Below are 15,293 nucleotides of genomic sequence, written 5' to 3'. Positions count from 1 at the left end.
GACTCGCATGGACAGTGAGAGCATCTGGAATTGATCAGCTTACTTTGCTTTGATAAAAGCTTCTGCGCTGATTTCAGACTGACAATTCAAACACTGCTGATACACAGGAAACACATCTGTCTTCTTCCCATCCCCATTGTTAATAATCAACAAGTTAGGTGGGGTTGTGTTTTTTCTCCCTACTTCAATAGCCTTTTTTGTTAACCTCACTGCAAATATGGAAAAGGGAGAGATGCCTGGAGTGTAGGATTTTTCCCCCTTTTTCTTCAACAACAGTTGAAGATTAAAAGAAACGTCTCACAGAAATCTGTCAATTCTGTATGTGAATAATGCTGTGTGGAATTTAATGGCATGAGTTATATTGGGTTTCCTCTACACCCACATTTTCTTTCAATAAGATCAATGGCGCTCAGTGACAGATAGGGACGGTCTTTTGTATCTTCAAATTTCAGGTTTCTGAGGGAATAATTAGATGGATGGATGAAAAGTAATGCATCAGTCTGCGAGGGGAGCTGCACCCAGAGATCCTCTAGTTCAACACGCATGCCTCCACGTCTGTTTGGTAGAAAACTGTTTAATAATCGTGTTGAATTTCCATTGTTCTAAAAGTGGCTCTCTGCACCGATCTGGTGCTTTAAACCAATAGCAAACTTTTTGTGTTCTTTTTGCTGATATTGTTTATTTAACAGAGAGGGTGTCCTTTTGATTTGGGGATTTTTTTAGCATGACGGGAGTATTGTCATCTATTTCACTCTCTTCCCTTTCAAACTTTCTGGTGTCGCTTGCAGGTAACCAGCATGGAAAAGGTTCTCCCTCCAGGGGAAATGACGAAGGTTGAATCACTGGATTTATAGAGATGCTCTCGACATTTTACTGTAAACGTGACATTTAACGCTGATGCGTTAGAACAAACTCTTGCTCATATCTTCGGTCTTTTTCAGAAGAAAATTACCAACAAATGAAATCTGATGACAAGTTGAATTTACAAGAATTTGACCACTAATGTATTTTGCTTGTGAATACGAACACCAAGAGAGAACATCTAGAAGCACTTCAGGCCAAAATTGATCTTTGTTAAACACAGAGAAAAAGGCTACTTTCAGATCATTTGTAAAACTGTGTATTCCAATAATTAAAGCTGCTAAATGGCTATATTGTGAACAAGACCTGTAATATTATAACAACACATACACACTAGCTCACTTCTTGTTTTCTTCAACATACACATTTCACTGCTGTTCTACCTGTATTTTTCAGTGCTAAATATGCAGACATTTTTCACCCAGGGGCTGAAAGCACATTTTAAACACTTAAAAAGAAAAAAATGTTGATGTTTTCACTCATGTCTTTTTTATTTCCCTCTGTGTTGTTGATCTGGCTCAGGGGTTAGGTATGACTGCAATGTGGTAGAGACAGAAGCTGCAGTCAAAGCTCCTGTGATCGGGTGCAGACTTCATAGAGACCAGCAGATGGAGGGGAGAGGAGCTGCGTGCATCCTGAAGGTTTAGCAAGAACTGAGAGGTTACACTCCACCAGTACAAAGATGACCTGTCACACACTGAAACATGCCGTATCAATGCAGACGAGCTTCCTGTTTATGTACCTCACAGAGCACAGCTATCAGAGGAAAAGAGAAAGGGATTACAGATGGAAATATGTATAAAAATGTTGTCTCTCTCCTCATATACCCAGGCGAACTCGGAGGCAGCATGCATGTGACGCGTGCATTTCCATTTTATACCTAATTAATGTTGTTTTGTCTTCAAAGTGCAATTGCAAACGGTAGTTATCAGCCTTGATCGCAGCATTTTCAAGGTTGTCTAGATGTGAGCCGTCACATAACAAATACCTGTAAATATAGAATAACAGCACAACAGAGAAACAGAGGATTTAAGGCGTGTGGAGAGCACTGCGCAAATGAGGCACAGGAGAGACAGTCTGATAATGTGAAGGACAAAACTGGCATATTATTTCTGCCTACATCACTCTATAAAATCTGTTTTTCACTGGCTGTTTATGTGTGTCTGTGTGGTGTTTTAGTGTGTGTGCTGTGTGTACTTGCATGTGCACACATTGGCAAACACCCAGCACAGAGGATCTCTCCACCTGCTCTGCATCGACCAGCGGGGCAGGCCTCAGTTTCACACACACACACACACATCGCAGTTTTGCTGTGTCTCATTCACATCGTCACCCCTCTGACATCTACCTGTTTGTGTGTGTGTGTCTGTGTTCTGTGTGTCCCAGTGCCGGTGTGTATTTGTGTTAGCAGGGTGCTTGGTGTGTGAGGTGAGGTTAAATAGGCGCCTAGCAATGAGAGGAAGGAACTGAGGCGGAACTGGCAGAATATCACACACACATACAGGCAGTGGTGCGGTGGCAATAGAAACAACGCTATCAGAGCAACATGTAAGCTGCAGGTGTGGCCTATGCCTCAGTGATCATTCCATGCTTTGTTTTGACCCTGTCGCATGTCACTGTATGTGTATAATAAGTGGTAATGTCTGTGAGACCATGTATGTGTGTGTGTGTGTGTGTGTGTGTGTGTGTGTGTGTGTGTGTGTGTGTGTTCCTGCAGAGACACACTTTCCTGGAGTTTACTGATCACTCAGTAGGGACCTATCCTGAAAATATCCTCACACGTGTTGCTTCACACCCGGATTCAGTTCACCATCTACAGCCTGGTGCATGATGAGAATAACTTTGATACAGACAAAATGTTGGACACTGTAGGATGTGACTGTATTGTTGATTGGTTGTTAATATCTGATGTCAACATGATTAATGGACACTGGCTATTTTTTGTGATGACAGGCAGAGTAAAGTGCTTATCCTTGTAGTTGGTTTCTTAGTTGACCTTTACATGGAACGCAGGCCTCAGTTGCAAATGTCACAAATTTGGCAGGTTTGTAAAAACCCAACGCTGATAAGCTGGCATGTATCTGGGTCTCATACTTGGATTGCATGGGTCGCCAACAAAGAGCCAAACCTCTGGGAAATTGCATTTCTGCAGCAATAGGTGGTTGGTCTGTGCAGTCTTAAATGTTGTCAACCCCCGCTGAGTATTTTTTAAACCCCTTGTGACTTTCATTGACTTTGTTGCTTGTGTGTTACACATAAATTGCAATGGTGTATATTCAGAGTTTCAGGTTTTACAGGGGTGTTTGAGCTTGAATGGTCTTTTTCTTTATTTTTAAGTGTCACATATATCAGAGTCACCCAAGCTTTATGAACAGACTGCTTGTATGACAGAAAACATAGAGCACTGCCAGCATAGTTTATGCACAATCATGGTACTCAGGTTGTCATTTAACAGGAGGAGGAGATGAGAGAGGTGGAGGAGGATGTCAGTTGCCAGAAGCCTTTCCTTTCTTACCTGTTGAGGTCTCTACACAGACAGACAACACTATACTTATCCTTTTACATTGAGATCAATGCAAAAGTAAGGGCCGCAGGTTGAAATTAGGTTCATCGCTCTATGATATCAGCCGGATTTTATGGTTAAGTAAGTTAAAAGACCATCATTTTGCATTCTTCCTATCTTTTAATATATTTTTAGGATATAAAGAACAAAATACCTGGAATAGGGTGAAGCAATCCTATTGGCATGAAGGTGGCTGATCTGGCATTGCTTATACAAACACACACAAATGTTACCGATAAGATGCATTCCAGTCACCAACAGCGCCACAGCAAACTCCTGAAATTCTTGTCAACACAGGGCCATGACGTTGTCCAGAATTCTCATCCTGCAGCTCCCAAACTGAGCAAGGCTGGCTGTGTTTGTTTGTGTTTCTGCTCCAGCCCTGCTTCCTGTAGCTCTGTGGTGTCAACCCGCCCACCGTCCTCCCATCAGACCCGGGGAACACAGCCCTGCTGCCACCGTGCACAGGCACCCCAGCGACTGAGGTTTCCTCTTGGACTGACTGAAGTGTTTGCTGTTTCCCACATTGTTGGAATTCAACACCAGCCTGTTTACTGGTCCCCATGTGGCTTCAGTCTGTCTCACTCCTTCCTCTTTCTTTCTTTTTTTTTCTCTTTCCACAACACACCTTCTTTACATGACATACATACCCAGCAGTCATACTAAGTAATGAGAAAGTACACTGCAGAACAACTCACTGAAGCAATCATGTTTTAACCATTTTTCAGTTTGTATATTACAGTCACATATGACTGAAACTGGTTTTAGTGTTTTTAGCCTTTATCACAAAAACATTTATATGTGCAAATGTTTGACTGTACTTTTAAGTTCGAGTGACATAGCTGAGCTGAAAAGAATTGTTGGATACTATAAATGTATTTTTTTTTTTTTAAACCAGATATAATATATCTATAGGAGTGTTTTTTCCACTGTGAGGTACTATATGGGCATCAGGGACATCGTTTTCATATGCTTTATTTTGCAGCTGACAATGAATCATACAGTGAATCAAAGGAAATAATATACATCTCAAGGAAAATGTTAACAAGATGATGAGGCGCATGCAAAATGAGTATCTCTTCTTTATCTGCTTTGTTTTTTCACTTCCCTTCCCTCGGTACAGCCAGATGGCAAAGCTCCAGCTCTGCAGTCCTCTTCATACACTCATCACATTTGATGGGCATCCTGCTGCCGAGTTTCAAGGAGGCCATGTGTTTACGAAATGACACTTGTGACAAAAGAAAACTTCTATTTAGCAAGCTGAGTCTTGGGTGGGGTGCATGGGGGCAGCAGCTTGTGTGCATTTGTGCATGTGTGTGTGTAACAGTGTGTATGGTGGAAAAACAAAGATTGTGGGTATATATTGTGCTTACATAGGAGCAAGGCAGTGGGAGAAAGGTTGTGTGTGGTATATATATGTGTGTGTGTGTGTGTGTGTGTGTGTGTGTGTGTGTGTGTGTGTGTGTGTGTGTGTGTGTGTGTGTGTGTGTGTGTGTTCGTACCAGTAACATCCATACCATCTCTGTTTCACACTGTTGTCATGTTGGATGCCTGCTGTCTTTTAATCACATCCTGTGACTTTCTGTTTGTTTTTTTTATACTATGTTACAATACATTTTATTATCATTTTTGTGCATTTACCATTCCAATACAGAAAGTTTTTTTTTTCACATTGATATCATAAATATCATACATTGTGGGGTCTCCTCCGTTGATGGATTCAAACATTCAGGACAAACTTTTGTTTGAAACATATACTGTTACATTTGCAACTGAAACAGGTTTTATGTTGGTTGTTTATTTGTTCTCAATATGCTATCATCTTATCCTAATATTGTCTTTGTCTTCAATGGTGAGGAATTCCCATCAAAGTTTTCCCCCTTCTGTTAATACTTTAGGGAATTTTCAAACGTCGGGATGTATGGCTGTAATGCCCCAAGATTTGTTCTCCCTGAAAGAAATGATAGAGTAAGAATATATTAACTACAGAGCAACCTGGCTTTACGGGGTCTGCATTTACTCTTATTTCATTTTAGATTTACCAATATGTTATGCATAAATATATACTATATATGTATATAGATATAAATCAATATATGCTTTGCAGCATTCCTTTGATTTAAATTTTAAAGCCATGTTCATGCATTAAAAAGCAATTTCATATTTTTGACTGCAGGGTTTAGATGCAAATCCATGGGGCATTACGTTAAAAACCATAAACATCATAAAATAGGAAATAGAAATTAAAAATGGAAGCAAAAATGAGGACGTTTAACTGGTCATTAATAACTGAATGCTTTCTCATTTGTTGATGTGATAAACGAAAATTGTTTTCAAGATAGAACACAAAAAATGGCAAGTGTAATGAAAAATAAAACCCATTTAAAGCAAAGTATTTTTATTCACACAAATTTAATAAGATATATAACAACCGTTTGGTCCATAAATATTTAAGGGGAAATAGTTTCTATACACCATCTTTATCAAGAAACAGGGAAACATGGACAATCTTGATAGAACACTTACTGTACTCAACTATTAACACGAAGATCAATATATAAGGTTCTTGGATTACCCAACTATATCTGAAAGAGTGCACAAATGCTTTCTATGACATCGCTGCCCCCTTTTTAACAGGATACACCATAAAAAGATCTTCGGAAATAAGATGCAAAACAGTACAAAACTAGTGAGGCGTCAAAAGGATGTGAATCAGTTAACAAAGAACACATATATCCTGAATTTCACAAACTTTCTCCCAAGTTATAGCATAAGGCACATAGTAGAACTGAGTTAGGCATCTACTTCATTAAGTAGATTTAGAGTACCACTTTGTTCTACAATAGAACAAATTGTGACGCTCACAATGAAATGTATCAACTCCATTGAAGATTTGCTCTGTCTTTCTTTTCGCTCTATCTTTCAGCCAGAAGAAACATGTTTTTGGTCTGTTCAGTGGCAAGTGTCATTAAAGAAAGTATAAATATGGCCAAAAAGGAGAACACATGGACAATGATTTCCCACTGGCTGCCTCTGACGACTCCACCTATCTGAGGTCATTTGAATGTTCATGTCAGCTCTACAAATCTAGTCTGCAACGTTGCAACCGCTTAATTTCTCACCCCTACTCCTTTTTCCCTTTTAAAATCACATCGTTACCCTGAGCAACATGATAAAAACAATAATGCACTTTTCACTGGGCAGTATATTGTCACTGTGCAATTGAGTTTAGCTGTGGATGTATGGATATGTTTACGAGGAATTATCCATTTGACTACGGTTAATCTATGAGGCCAACAAATCCGAGAAAAAGTGCTCTGTCATGAAAACAATCCATTACAACAGCGTCCATAAACTGTTCTCCAATCTGAATTTCTCTCGCTGATTTATAATTATTATGTGACTGCATTACATGTTGAACAGTTACCACTGTACAGATTGTGGAATTTGCTTCTTTTCTCTTTATCACAGTAGATTTGTGAATCAAGACAAAAATGTATGTGGTTTCAGCATCTACCTGCCATATAAGCTGCAATGGTTAGGTGCTTATAATGCAATTTAGATGTTTTACATGTAGCTCTGTGAGATATTTCAGTGTCTGATTCCATCCAAATCAGTCTTAGAGACTGAAACATTCGGAAATAATTAAAGCCTGTTTTCTGGAGTTACCCATATACAGAACATTCTACAAGTTTATTTCCCAAATTATTCCAAAACAGAAAAAAAAAATCTTTAAATTGGATAGTGCGAACACAGTGCATACATTTACAGGTTTCTGAGAGCAAAATATTCATATTATTTTTAAATTTACCAATTAAGCATAAATTAGGAAGGGCTCATTTTATCATAATTCAATACAAATGTACAAATAAAGTCAAATCAAGTAGAAAATCTAGTTTTCCAGACAAGCTTCATGTTTAGTTATTTTTTCCAATAAATTATGGAATCCATGACAATTTTGTAATGCCTTCAACTCAAAATGTCCCGTTCAAAATCAATCTCTGCATACTGTAAGTGAACTACAGGCACCGCTGCCATGCGGTTTCAAATGCTACACATTAAAATGATTTCCTTGTGTTTTAATGTGGTTGCTGCTGTTCTTGCTCTTGTTGTTCTTGTTTGTGTACACAGTACAGCACTTTCTGTTCCAAGGAGCTGTCTCTGGTAGATTTAAAGGTGTCACTTAAAAAAATAAAATGTAAATTGAGGAAATAAAATAAAAGAAAAAACAAAAAAACAAATAAAATCAGATAAAAAAAAAATCAGTCTGCTAAAGATAGCTTGTTAGAAAAGATTTGTCAAGGTAGTTTGCGAAGGGCTCCCCGAATCATGGCTGTCCAAACTAGAGGTGACGGAGGTCACTACAGTGATAGAGGGGTTTGTCAGGTCTGTTAGTGTGGCCGCGCTGGAGGGGGGGGTCAGGGCCCCACTGTCAGATGAGGGTGGAGGGAGTGAGGTGCCATCAGCCTTATCAACACCTCCATTCTCCTGTCGCAAAACGTTCCTTCTGAATTTGGCTCTTGCGTTTTGGAACCAAACCTGCAAACCAATCCCAATGTGGCTTTTACTTTTTGTGTTTAGGATTAATTTTTAAAAAGAAAGTATCATTTGTACAGTAGTTTACATATCAAGTAATCACAGCTATTACTGTATCAAGTTGCCCTTTCCTTATGTATATAAATCTTTATATGGCAATTTCCATACATTATTTTGAGCTTATGGGGCAGATAACAATGAACCAGTTAGCTCCTGAACACTGAATATAAGAATGTGGATTTTAATAGCAAATCAAAACATTAATCCTATCCTTTTAAATTTTTCATCTGTGAGAGTTGAATTACACCCTTTTCTGTTCCACAGATAAAAATAACATGTGCACTCTCATTATTAATAATATCAGCTACAGTTTTACACTTAAGGCTCTACACTTAAGAACGACTTTTTCTCCTTTCTTTCCCAAAAAAAATAACATTTAAGAATCTACAAAATTTCAGATAAAAAAAAACCCAGGATATACATCTAATGACTAAATGGACCAACCAAACAAACAAAATCAAAGAGATGGCTTCAATGATAATACTGGTATGAAATGAGAGGGACATGGAGGAGGAGTGGGGTGCAGACACAGATATGGGGTGATCAGATCAGTTAGAAGAATGGCTCTCTGCTTACCTGTAGAACTCTCTTAGTGAGGCCTGTTTTCTGGGCCAGCTGCTTTAAGTCCTTGGCATCTGGGTTGTGGTTGATGGCAAAGTAGGATTTCATTGTCCGCAGCTGATGGTGCTTGAAGGAGGTCCGCATGCGTTTGGTCTTCTGTGTTGAAGGATAGGACTGCTGGTCCCGGTCCAAGTGATCGGCGTCGTTCTCGTTACAGCCTGCAGGGCAGAGAGCAGAGCACAGAGGCGGCTCAGAGTCCGATATACGCAAAAAATGTTCAACTCAGCCAGTGATTTTGTTTTCTGAAAAACTAGTCTCTGTGCTCAACAAGTGACTGGTAATAAAGCAGATCACTCCGCTACTACCAAGATGACGTTATTAAAATCAGAAAACTGCCTGAATCCAGTTATTGGCAATGGTCACTAATAAAAAACATTTTAAGGCTCAATATTAAATTGAATATCTTGTTACGTGGTCAGGTTGTGCAGGGAAAGAAAAGACCCAATTAAGTGAATTAGATTCATGCTATCACATATGGACTTGATTGTGGAAAGTTCATACATTTTCATTGACTTGTTATGTTAACAGATCTATAATATGCCATCATGGTGAATAATTCAAGTTTGTTATATTTATACCATTTTTAACAAACAATTAGAATATGTGAATAGGTAACAGTCAAGAAACTAAGTGAAATTAACGTAACCTCTACATATTATAATGCATTGGAAGTTGTGATTATTGTGGTTCTAATAGAATCTTGTTATTGTTCTGTTATTAGAATTAAAAAAAAAAAAAAAAAGGCAAAATAATATATTTTAACGATACACTGGGACCGGGCTAATTTATTTCTGCTTGTGTTTGCAAAGACTAATAGGCCTAATGGGCCTCATTTGTCAATAGCTTGGCACTGAATGTGTAAAAATACTTAGAGATGAAGAAATGCATAAACGGATCCACTAAATTAAACGTATGTTTGGCTAAACCATGCTGCCGAAACCTTTATCACTGCATTAAGAAAAAAAATCTAAACACTTTATTTCATTATTACATTGTTTTACAAATGATATTTTAGCACAATTCTACACTATTGTGACAAATTAGCATTTGACTGACATTTATTTGATTGCAAGCAGAATTAGCAACAAAATACAATTAATGAATACTACAGAATCTAGTATTTATGTTAGAGCCGGTCTTAAGTTAATAAGTTCTCATCTCTTACTTTACTGCAAAAGCAGAGGGAACCTAGCCTGCAGAGGATAAGCATAGGATTTCTTTTATATAGTAGGTTGTATTGATTTCTTGTCTCCTTGTAGCGAAAATGCTGACCAGCTGTTTTTCTCAGTGGCTGATAAAACATCAAATTAATTAAACTAACATTTCATCATAAGGATGCAGTGCAAACACTTTCTCAAAAATGTATGTAATGTAAAATGTAAAATTTGAAAAAGGCAGATACAGATTTAATAAACTATGGGATACATGTTTTTAAATGTGTGGCATTATGTTATGCTGCATGTTACGGCGTGAGTGATGTTTTTTGTTTCATGAGACTTCTTCTTATGACACTTATATGCACCATTAATATGACAATCATTGACATCTATGTTCTTCTGTTCCAGCCTTCACTGGATTGTGTTTCACTAGATATTACCCACTAGGGGTCTCTATATCCAAACAAGACCAAACTTTACAGAGTGGTGTGGAATACTCTGTAGACCTACACCTTTCCCTGGTGAGAACGAACATGAATGTGCTCGCTAAAGCAGAAACAAAACCTCAAACAAAACCTCATCCTATTTGTCATGAATACGAGTCTCCTGATCTGCAGAGCGATATATTAACCTGAACAGTCTGAGACTATAATGAGAAGGAACAATAGGTGAGTTTGTGTGTTTATAGCACAACACAGGAGAAAGAACACTTTGGAAAAGAGAACATGTCAAGACTAAATCTTTCAGTTGTTCCCTCATTTAATTTATCTAAATTTTTATTTTCTATTTAAAAAAAAATGTTTAGTTTATGGGCTAATTTGAATGTTGTATGGTCATAAATTCATCACATAATTAGATTTTGACATTCAAAATGTCAAAACCAGTCCAAAAAAGACATGCCACTTAACCTTAACGAGGCCAATAAGCCTCTTTTTAAATTAGAAAATATTCTATTCGATTTTGTTCTATTTAAATATCCCAAATGAAAAACTTAATATCCCCACTGGGACCTTTACTGTGTCTGTGGTGCTTGATAATGAGTTCACAGGGATGTCATCTTACTGTATATTGTGTTTTTCTCTGTGGTATTTCTTTTTACCTGTCGTGGCTGCATTATATTTTAACGCTTTGTTGTGGTGTCCTCTTAATAAAGAAAAAACAATCACCGCCCTACAATAGTTATTTTCCGATTAAGGCATCCATGAGAACTTTAGCATTTGCATAATCTCTTGGAATTGTGTTAGCGAATAACAAACCGAAGCCCTTTCAACCGGAGCGCTGAGTGTACAGTGTTGTGTTTGGAGCCCCTGGCCTCTCCCTGCAGCAGGCCCCTCTGCACGGCGCTGCTGTGTCCCTGAGAACTGTGCTGACCGCCGCGCAGGAGGCCAGGGATTCCAACGTCACCTTCAATTAACGGAGAACAATTAACGCGCAGATTACCCTTATTCCTCCCTATTCACCAGGAACAGAGGAAACTTTGCGCACAATGACAAACTTTCTCAACCGCACACTAATTCGCAGAAAGCGACAACAAAATGGGGACGCTGCAGGGGTGGGGGGGGGTGGGGGTCGGGTTATAACATTCAGCGATTCAATGCAAGATTGTAGATGAAACCTACGTTTAACAGTAGCTTGATGTTGACTCTGTTTACAGTTTTTTCTGTCTTCCAACAAAAGTCAAAGGCATGCAAAAACGTGATTTTGGCCACGATTTTTACGCAACAGTCCCAAACTGAGTTTACCTCCGTCACACGCATTCTACACATTTATTTTGACCCAAATTAGTCTTAATTATAAGTCGATGAGCAAAGTTGACGGCGAGGTCAAATTTCGATCATTCTCCGTGCAACACACGCCACAGTTTAAAGCACAAAAACCGTGCGTTAAAGACGCGTGGACAGAAAGCTGCAGATCAATTAGCCCACGGCTGCGGGCGCCGTTTCACGCAGGCAACGTTCACCTAAATTTGCATTGCCTGCAGGACAGATGTATTCATATCTGACATGTAGACCTACGGCTGTTACAGCTGGGGCATCCAGGAACCGCCTGGATTAAAAAAGCGAGGGTCTTATGGAAAAAAAGGGGCCCTGAATTTATTCTTTTTATTTACATTTTCACTTTATTTATTGACTTTAATTATTTCTGATGCCATATTTTTAAAAAGTAAAGTAAAATTTAAAAAAATTGATACGACGAAACTTCCGAGAACCATGTAGATTTTAGTGAAGATTACATAAACCACAATGCAGCAAAAGGTTCCAAAATGAGGGTCAGTGGACCAACCGGGGTCTTAACCTACATGAGGAATAGCTCGGTGTTTCATGTCATGGAGCTGATTACAGTTCGGGAAAAGGCTCGTCGTGCTCACCACTCCTGGGCCTGCCCGTATCGTATACAGGGCTAACAGTTATAGCTACTTTTGCACCAAAACTAACAACGAAGGGTGTAGGTGGTCTATTCACGCACGTGAGCGTGTGTGCGTGTTCTTGGCTCGAGGCCCTGCTGCGAGCAGCCTGCTGCCTCACCTGTGTAGCTGGGTATATCTATGCCCATGGCCGGGCTCTTCCTCTTGCGCGGCCTTCCCTTCTGTGCCGTGCCGGTGCCGTTGAAGTAGGGTAAGGTGAGGCCGCCGCCCTTGGCTGCCAGCTCGGCGAAGTTGAGCTGGGGGTGGTAGTCCGGTCCCTGCACCAGCGTCTCGAAGTGGAGCCGGCAGTACACCAGGCTGTCCTTCATGCCGAAGTGGTCGCCCGTGGTCAGCGTCTTGTTGCAAGTGGTGCACGTGAAGCAGCTCAGGTGGTACACGGAGTCGCGCGCCCGCATCACCATCTCCGAGGCCGATATCCCGAGGTGGCAGCGCGCGCACCTCTGCACGGAGAACCTTCTGGAACAGACACATCGTCAAGACTCCTCGTGCTTAGAGGCCAAATGGGACAAACACAAGGACAGAAGCGCCGGCAGAAACACAACCTGCACTGCCAAGGGCCAAAACACTCTACTGTAACAGGCCTGTACATTACACATACATTCTGAGCTAATATAGCCACGTCTGGCCTACACCTGAGGCACGGCTGGTCAATAGGCCACATTTTGTTTTGTGTAAAAATAGTTTGTATGTGCGAATATTTTATCTCTTAAATAAGTAAAAAAAAGAAAAAAAAGAAGAAAAAAAAAAGCTTCAGTGATAAAACCTACAGTGGACATTAAACACAAAGGGCTACAGGTAGGCACAGCTGGTGAGACAGCTAACGTATTTTCTTTCATGGGTTATTTCACTATTATAGTACCCTGTAAATAACACCCTGGCATGTGCATGGCTTTATAAATGTATGTTAAAATATGGGACAACATGCCTGACCCACAACAGATTTTTTTTTTTTTTTCATTGGTTATTTTCCACACTCGAGCACGCTGAGTCACTGTACATGCTGACAAAAAGCCTCTGTAAGGTAGATTATTTTCAAACAACGAGAGAAATGTACAGTAGTGTAGGCCTACTCCTTTGTTTCTGAGAGGGTGACTCATACATTAAGTTAATGTAGTTTACATTACACTCAGAGCCATAGAAACGATGGCAGCTGAACCACAAAGGAATAAAAGAACAATGTCATATCATAACCTATTTCTAATTGACACTATTGTGATTTTATTCAGACAAGAAGGAGGCCTGATTGGACCAAAAAGGCATCACAATAATTCCAAGTGAACAGCCACCGCCTGTTGAATCAGGGCTAACAGTGGCTGTACACAAAAAAATAAGTCGTTATTTGTTCATTTAAGAGTTTAAAATGCATTTTCCTATGAAGCCAGGAGCATAAATGGACCACTGGGTGCAAGGGTGGCTGGGTGCACGCGCGTGCGCGACAGACACGGAGGCTACATTTTAGACTAAAAGCTAAAACGATGTAAATAATTAACCTTCATTTTTCTTACCTGTAGTAATCCTCCTTGCAATAGATACTCCCATCCTTGGCAAAACACGTTAGCTCCGACTCCAGCGCTAGTTTACATTCACAGCATTTGAGACACCGCAGGTGCCACTGTTTGTCCACGGCCAGGAGGTAGTATCTATCCGAAATCTTGCCGCCACAGCCGGCACACAGAGCAGGCTTCTCCGGGCTCATAGAAGGCATGGTCTAAGTCAGAGAGAGAGAGAGGCTCATGGCAACTACTTCCTTCAAGAGACGGCTGGGGAAATCGTATGCAGCATATATAATGCAAAAGCAGTAACAGAAGGCCTTTAGTAGCTTTCTGGCCACGAAATTAAACATTTTTCATCTACCAAGGCAAGGCCTTTTAAACACGCTGCTAAACAAATGCATGCTCGGTGTGTTCATGGGCTCCCCTGCAGGAATAACCACCAGCCATGAAACAACTGTGTCTCTGAAATTCACTGAATATCGAGGAGAATGACAGATATTAGTATTGCTAACCTAACATTTTATTAGTTTAATCTCCCCTTTCTTTGCAGACAAGCAAACAACAAATGCACTGTAACCGTTTTTGGGGGTAAACATATATTCAAAATACTGAATATAGGCCTATTCAAAATTCCCAGTTCAAATAAAAAACTCAAATATATATAATATATATATACAATAATAACAATAATAATAATAATAGCTGACCATGTTTTTGTCAAGTTATTTGTAGATATATAATTTCCAGAATTAAAAATAAAAAAAATATTATGTACAATGTTTTAATTGATGTCAAGTGTGTGTTTCAAATATATTTAGAGGCAACTGCATGTAAAGTTGCAGCCAGTTTGTTTTCATTTTGATATTTATAATTGAGCAGCTAGTGGAATAACTGCACATTTAAACTATCAATAACAAAACCACTACCCAGGAGAAAATGAACTTTAGATCAATATTTAGCCTAAAATATTTTTACCATAATTGAACACGTACAAGTAACTGACAAATCCTCCTCACTGGTCTCCTACTTACCCCAGAACGACTGCAACATTTCCTTGCAGGTTAACGGTGCCACAGTCGTAACCGTTTCAACATTAATTCAAACACAGGTCGGCCAGGCTCTTACCGACTCTCTCCCGTTGAGCTGCATGCCCTTCGCCAGGCGCGACTCCGTTTTCGACCTTCTCTCCATCTCCTCCATGATCCCTTGGATGTGATCCCCGGAGATCCCGTGGAAAAGCATGGCTCCCGGTCCTGGACGCAACGTGCAACTGCCTGCCTCTGCCTTGCAGCCCACAACTTCCATATACTGTACTGCAGCGCTGCGCCCCGCTCTCTCAGCGCATCCAAATGGGCTCTGAGGCTCTGAGAGAGGCACACAAAACAACAGCACAACCCCAGAGATTCAGATCACCTCCTCGCCAGAGTGCAAAGGCAACTGGAAGAAAAGAAGAACGAAGAAACTACAACATGGGTGGGACAGGAGGAGTGGTGGTGGTGCACCAGCTTTTTCCTTCTTCCCGTGAATGTCTCTCCTCCAGAAAAAAATATATAGTCCAAGTGATGCGACAAACCGGT

At 39.9% G+C, this 15,293-nt stretch overlaps 1 protein-coding gene across 2 annotated transcripts; it reads right to left on the bottom strand.

Annotated features, from left to right (window-relative positions):
• Positions 1 to 5,318: 5,318 nt before the first annotated feature.
• On the bottom strand, positions 5,319 to 15,021 carry lhx9 (LIM homeobox 9). 2 transcript variants are annotated; one of them, XM_070908818.1, is made up of 5 exons: positions 14,842 to 15,021; positions 13,729 to 13,931; positions 12,324 to 12,679; positions 8,597 to 8,799; positions 5,319 to 5,375 (listed from the first exon to the last, which is right to left on the bottom strand). In XM_070908818.1, exons 1-5 carry the CDS (start codon positions 15,019 to 15,021, stop codon positions 5,319 to 5,321), a joined length of 999 nt encoding a protein of 332 aa, XP_070764919.1. The 2 variants fall into 2 exon arrangements, with proteins under 2 accessions (XP_070764919.1, XP_070764918.1); XM_070908817.1 differs by lacking the exon at positions 5,319 to 5,375 and adding an exon at positions 7,709 to 7,963.
• Between the last annotated feature and the right edge of the window lie 272 nt (positions 15,022 to 15,293).

Source organism: Enoplosus armatus, chromosome 7, assembly GCF_043641665.1.
Source record: "Enoplosus armatus isolate fEnoArm2 chromosome 7, fEnoArm2.hap1, whole genome shotgun sequence".
Classification (NCBI taxonomy): domain Eukaryota; kingdom Metazoa; phylum Chordata; class Actinopteri; order Centrarchiformes; family Enoplosidae; genus Enoplosus; species Enoplosus armatus.
This window is presented reverse-complemented; position numbering and strand designations above follow the sequence as displayed.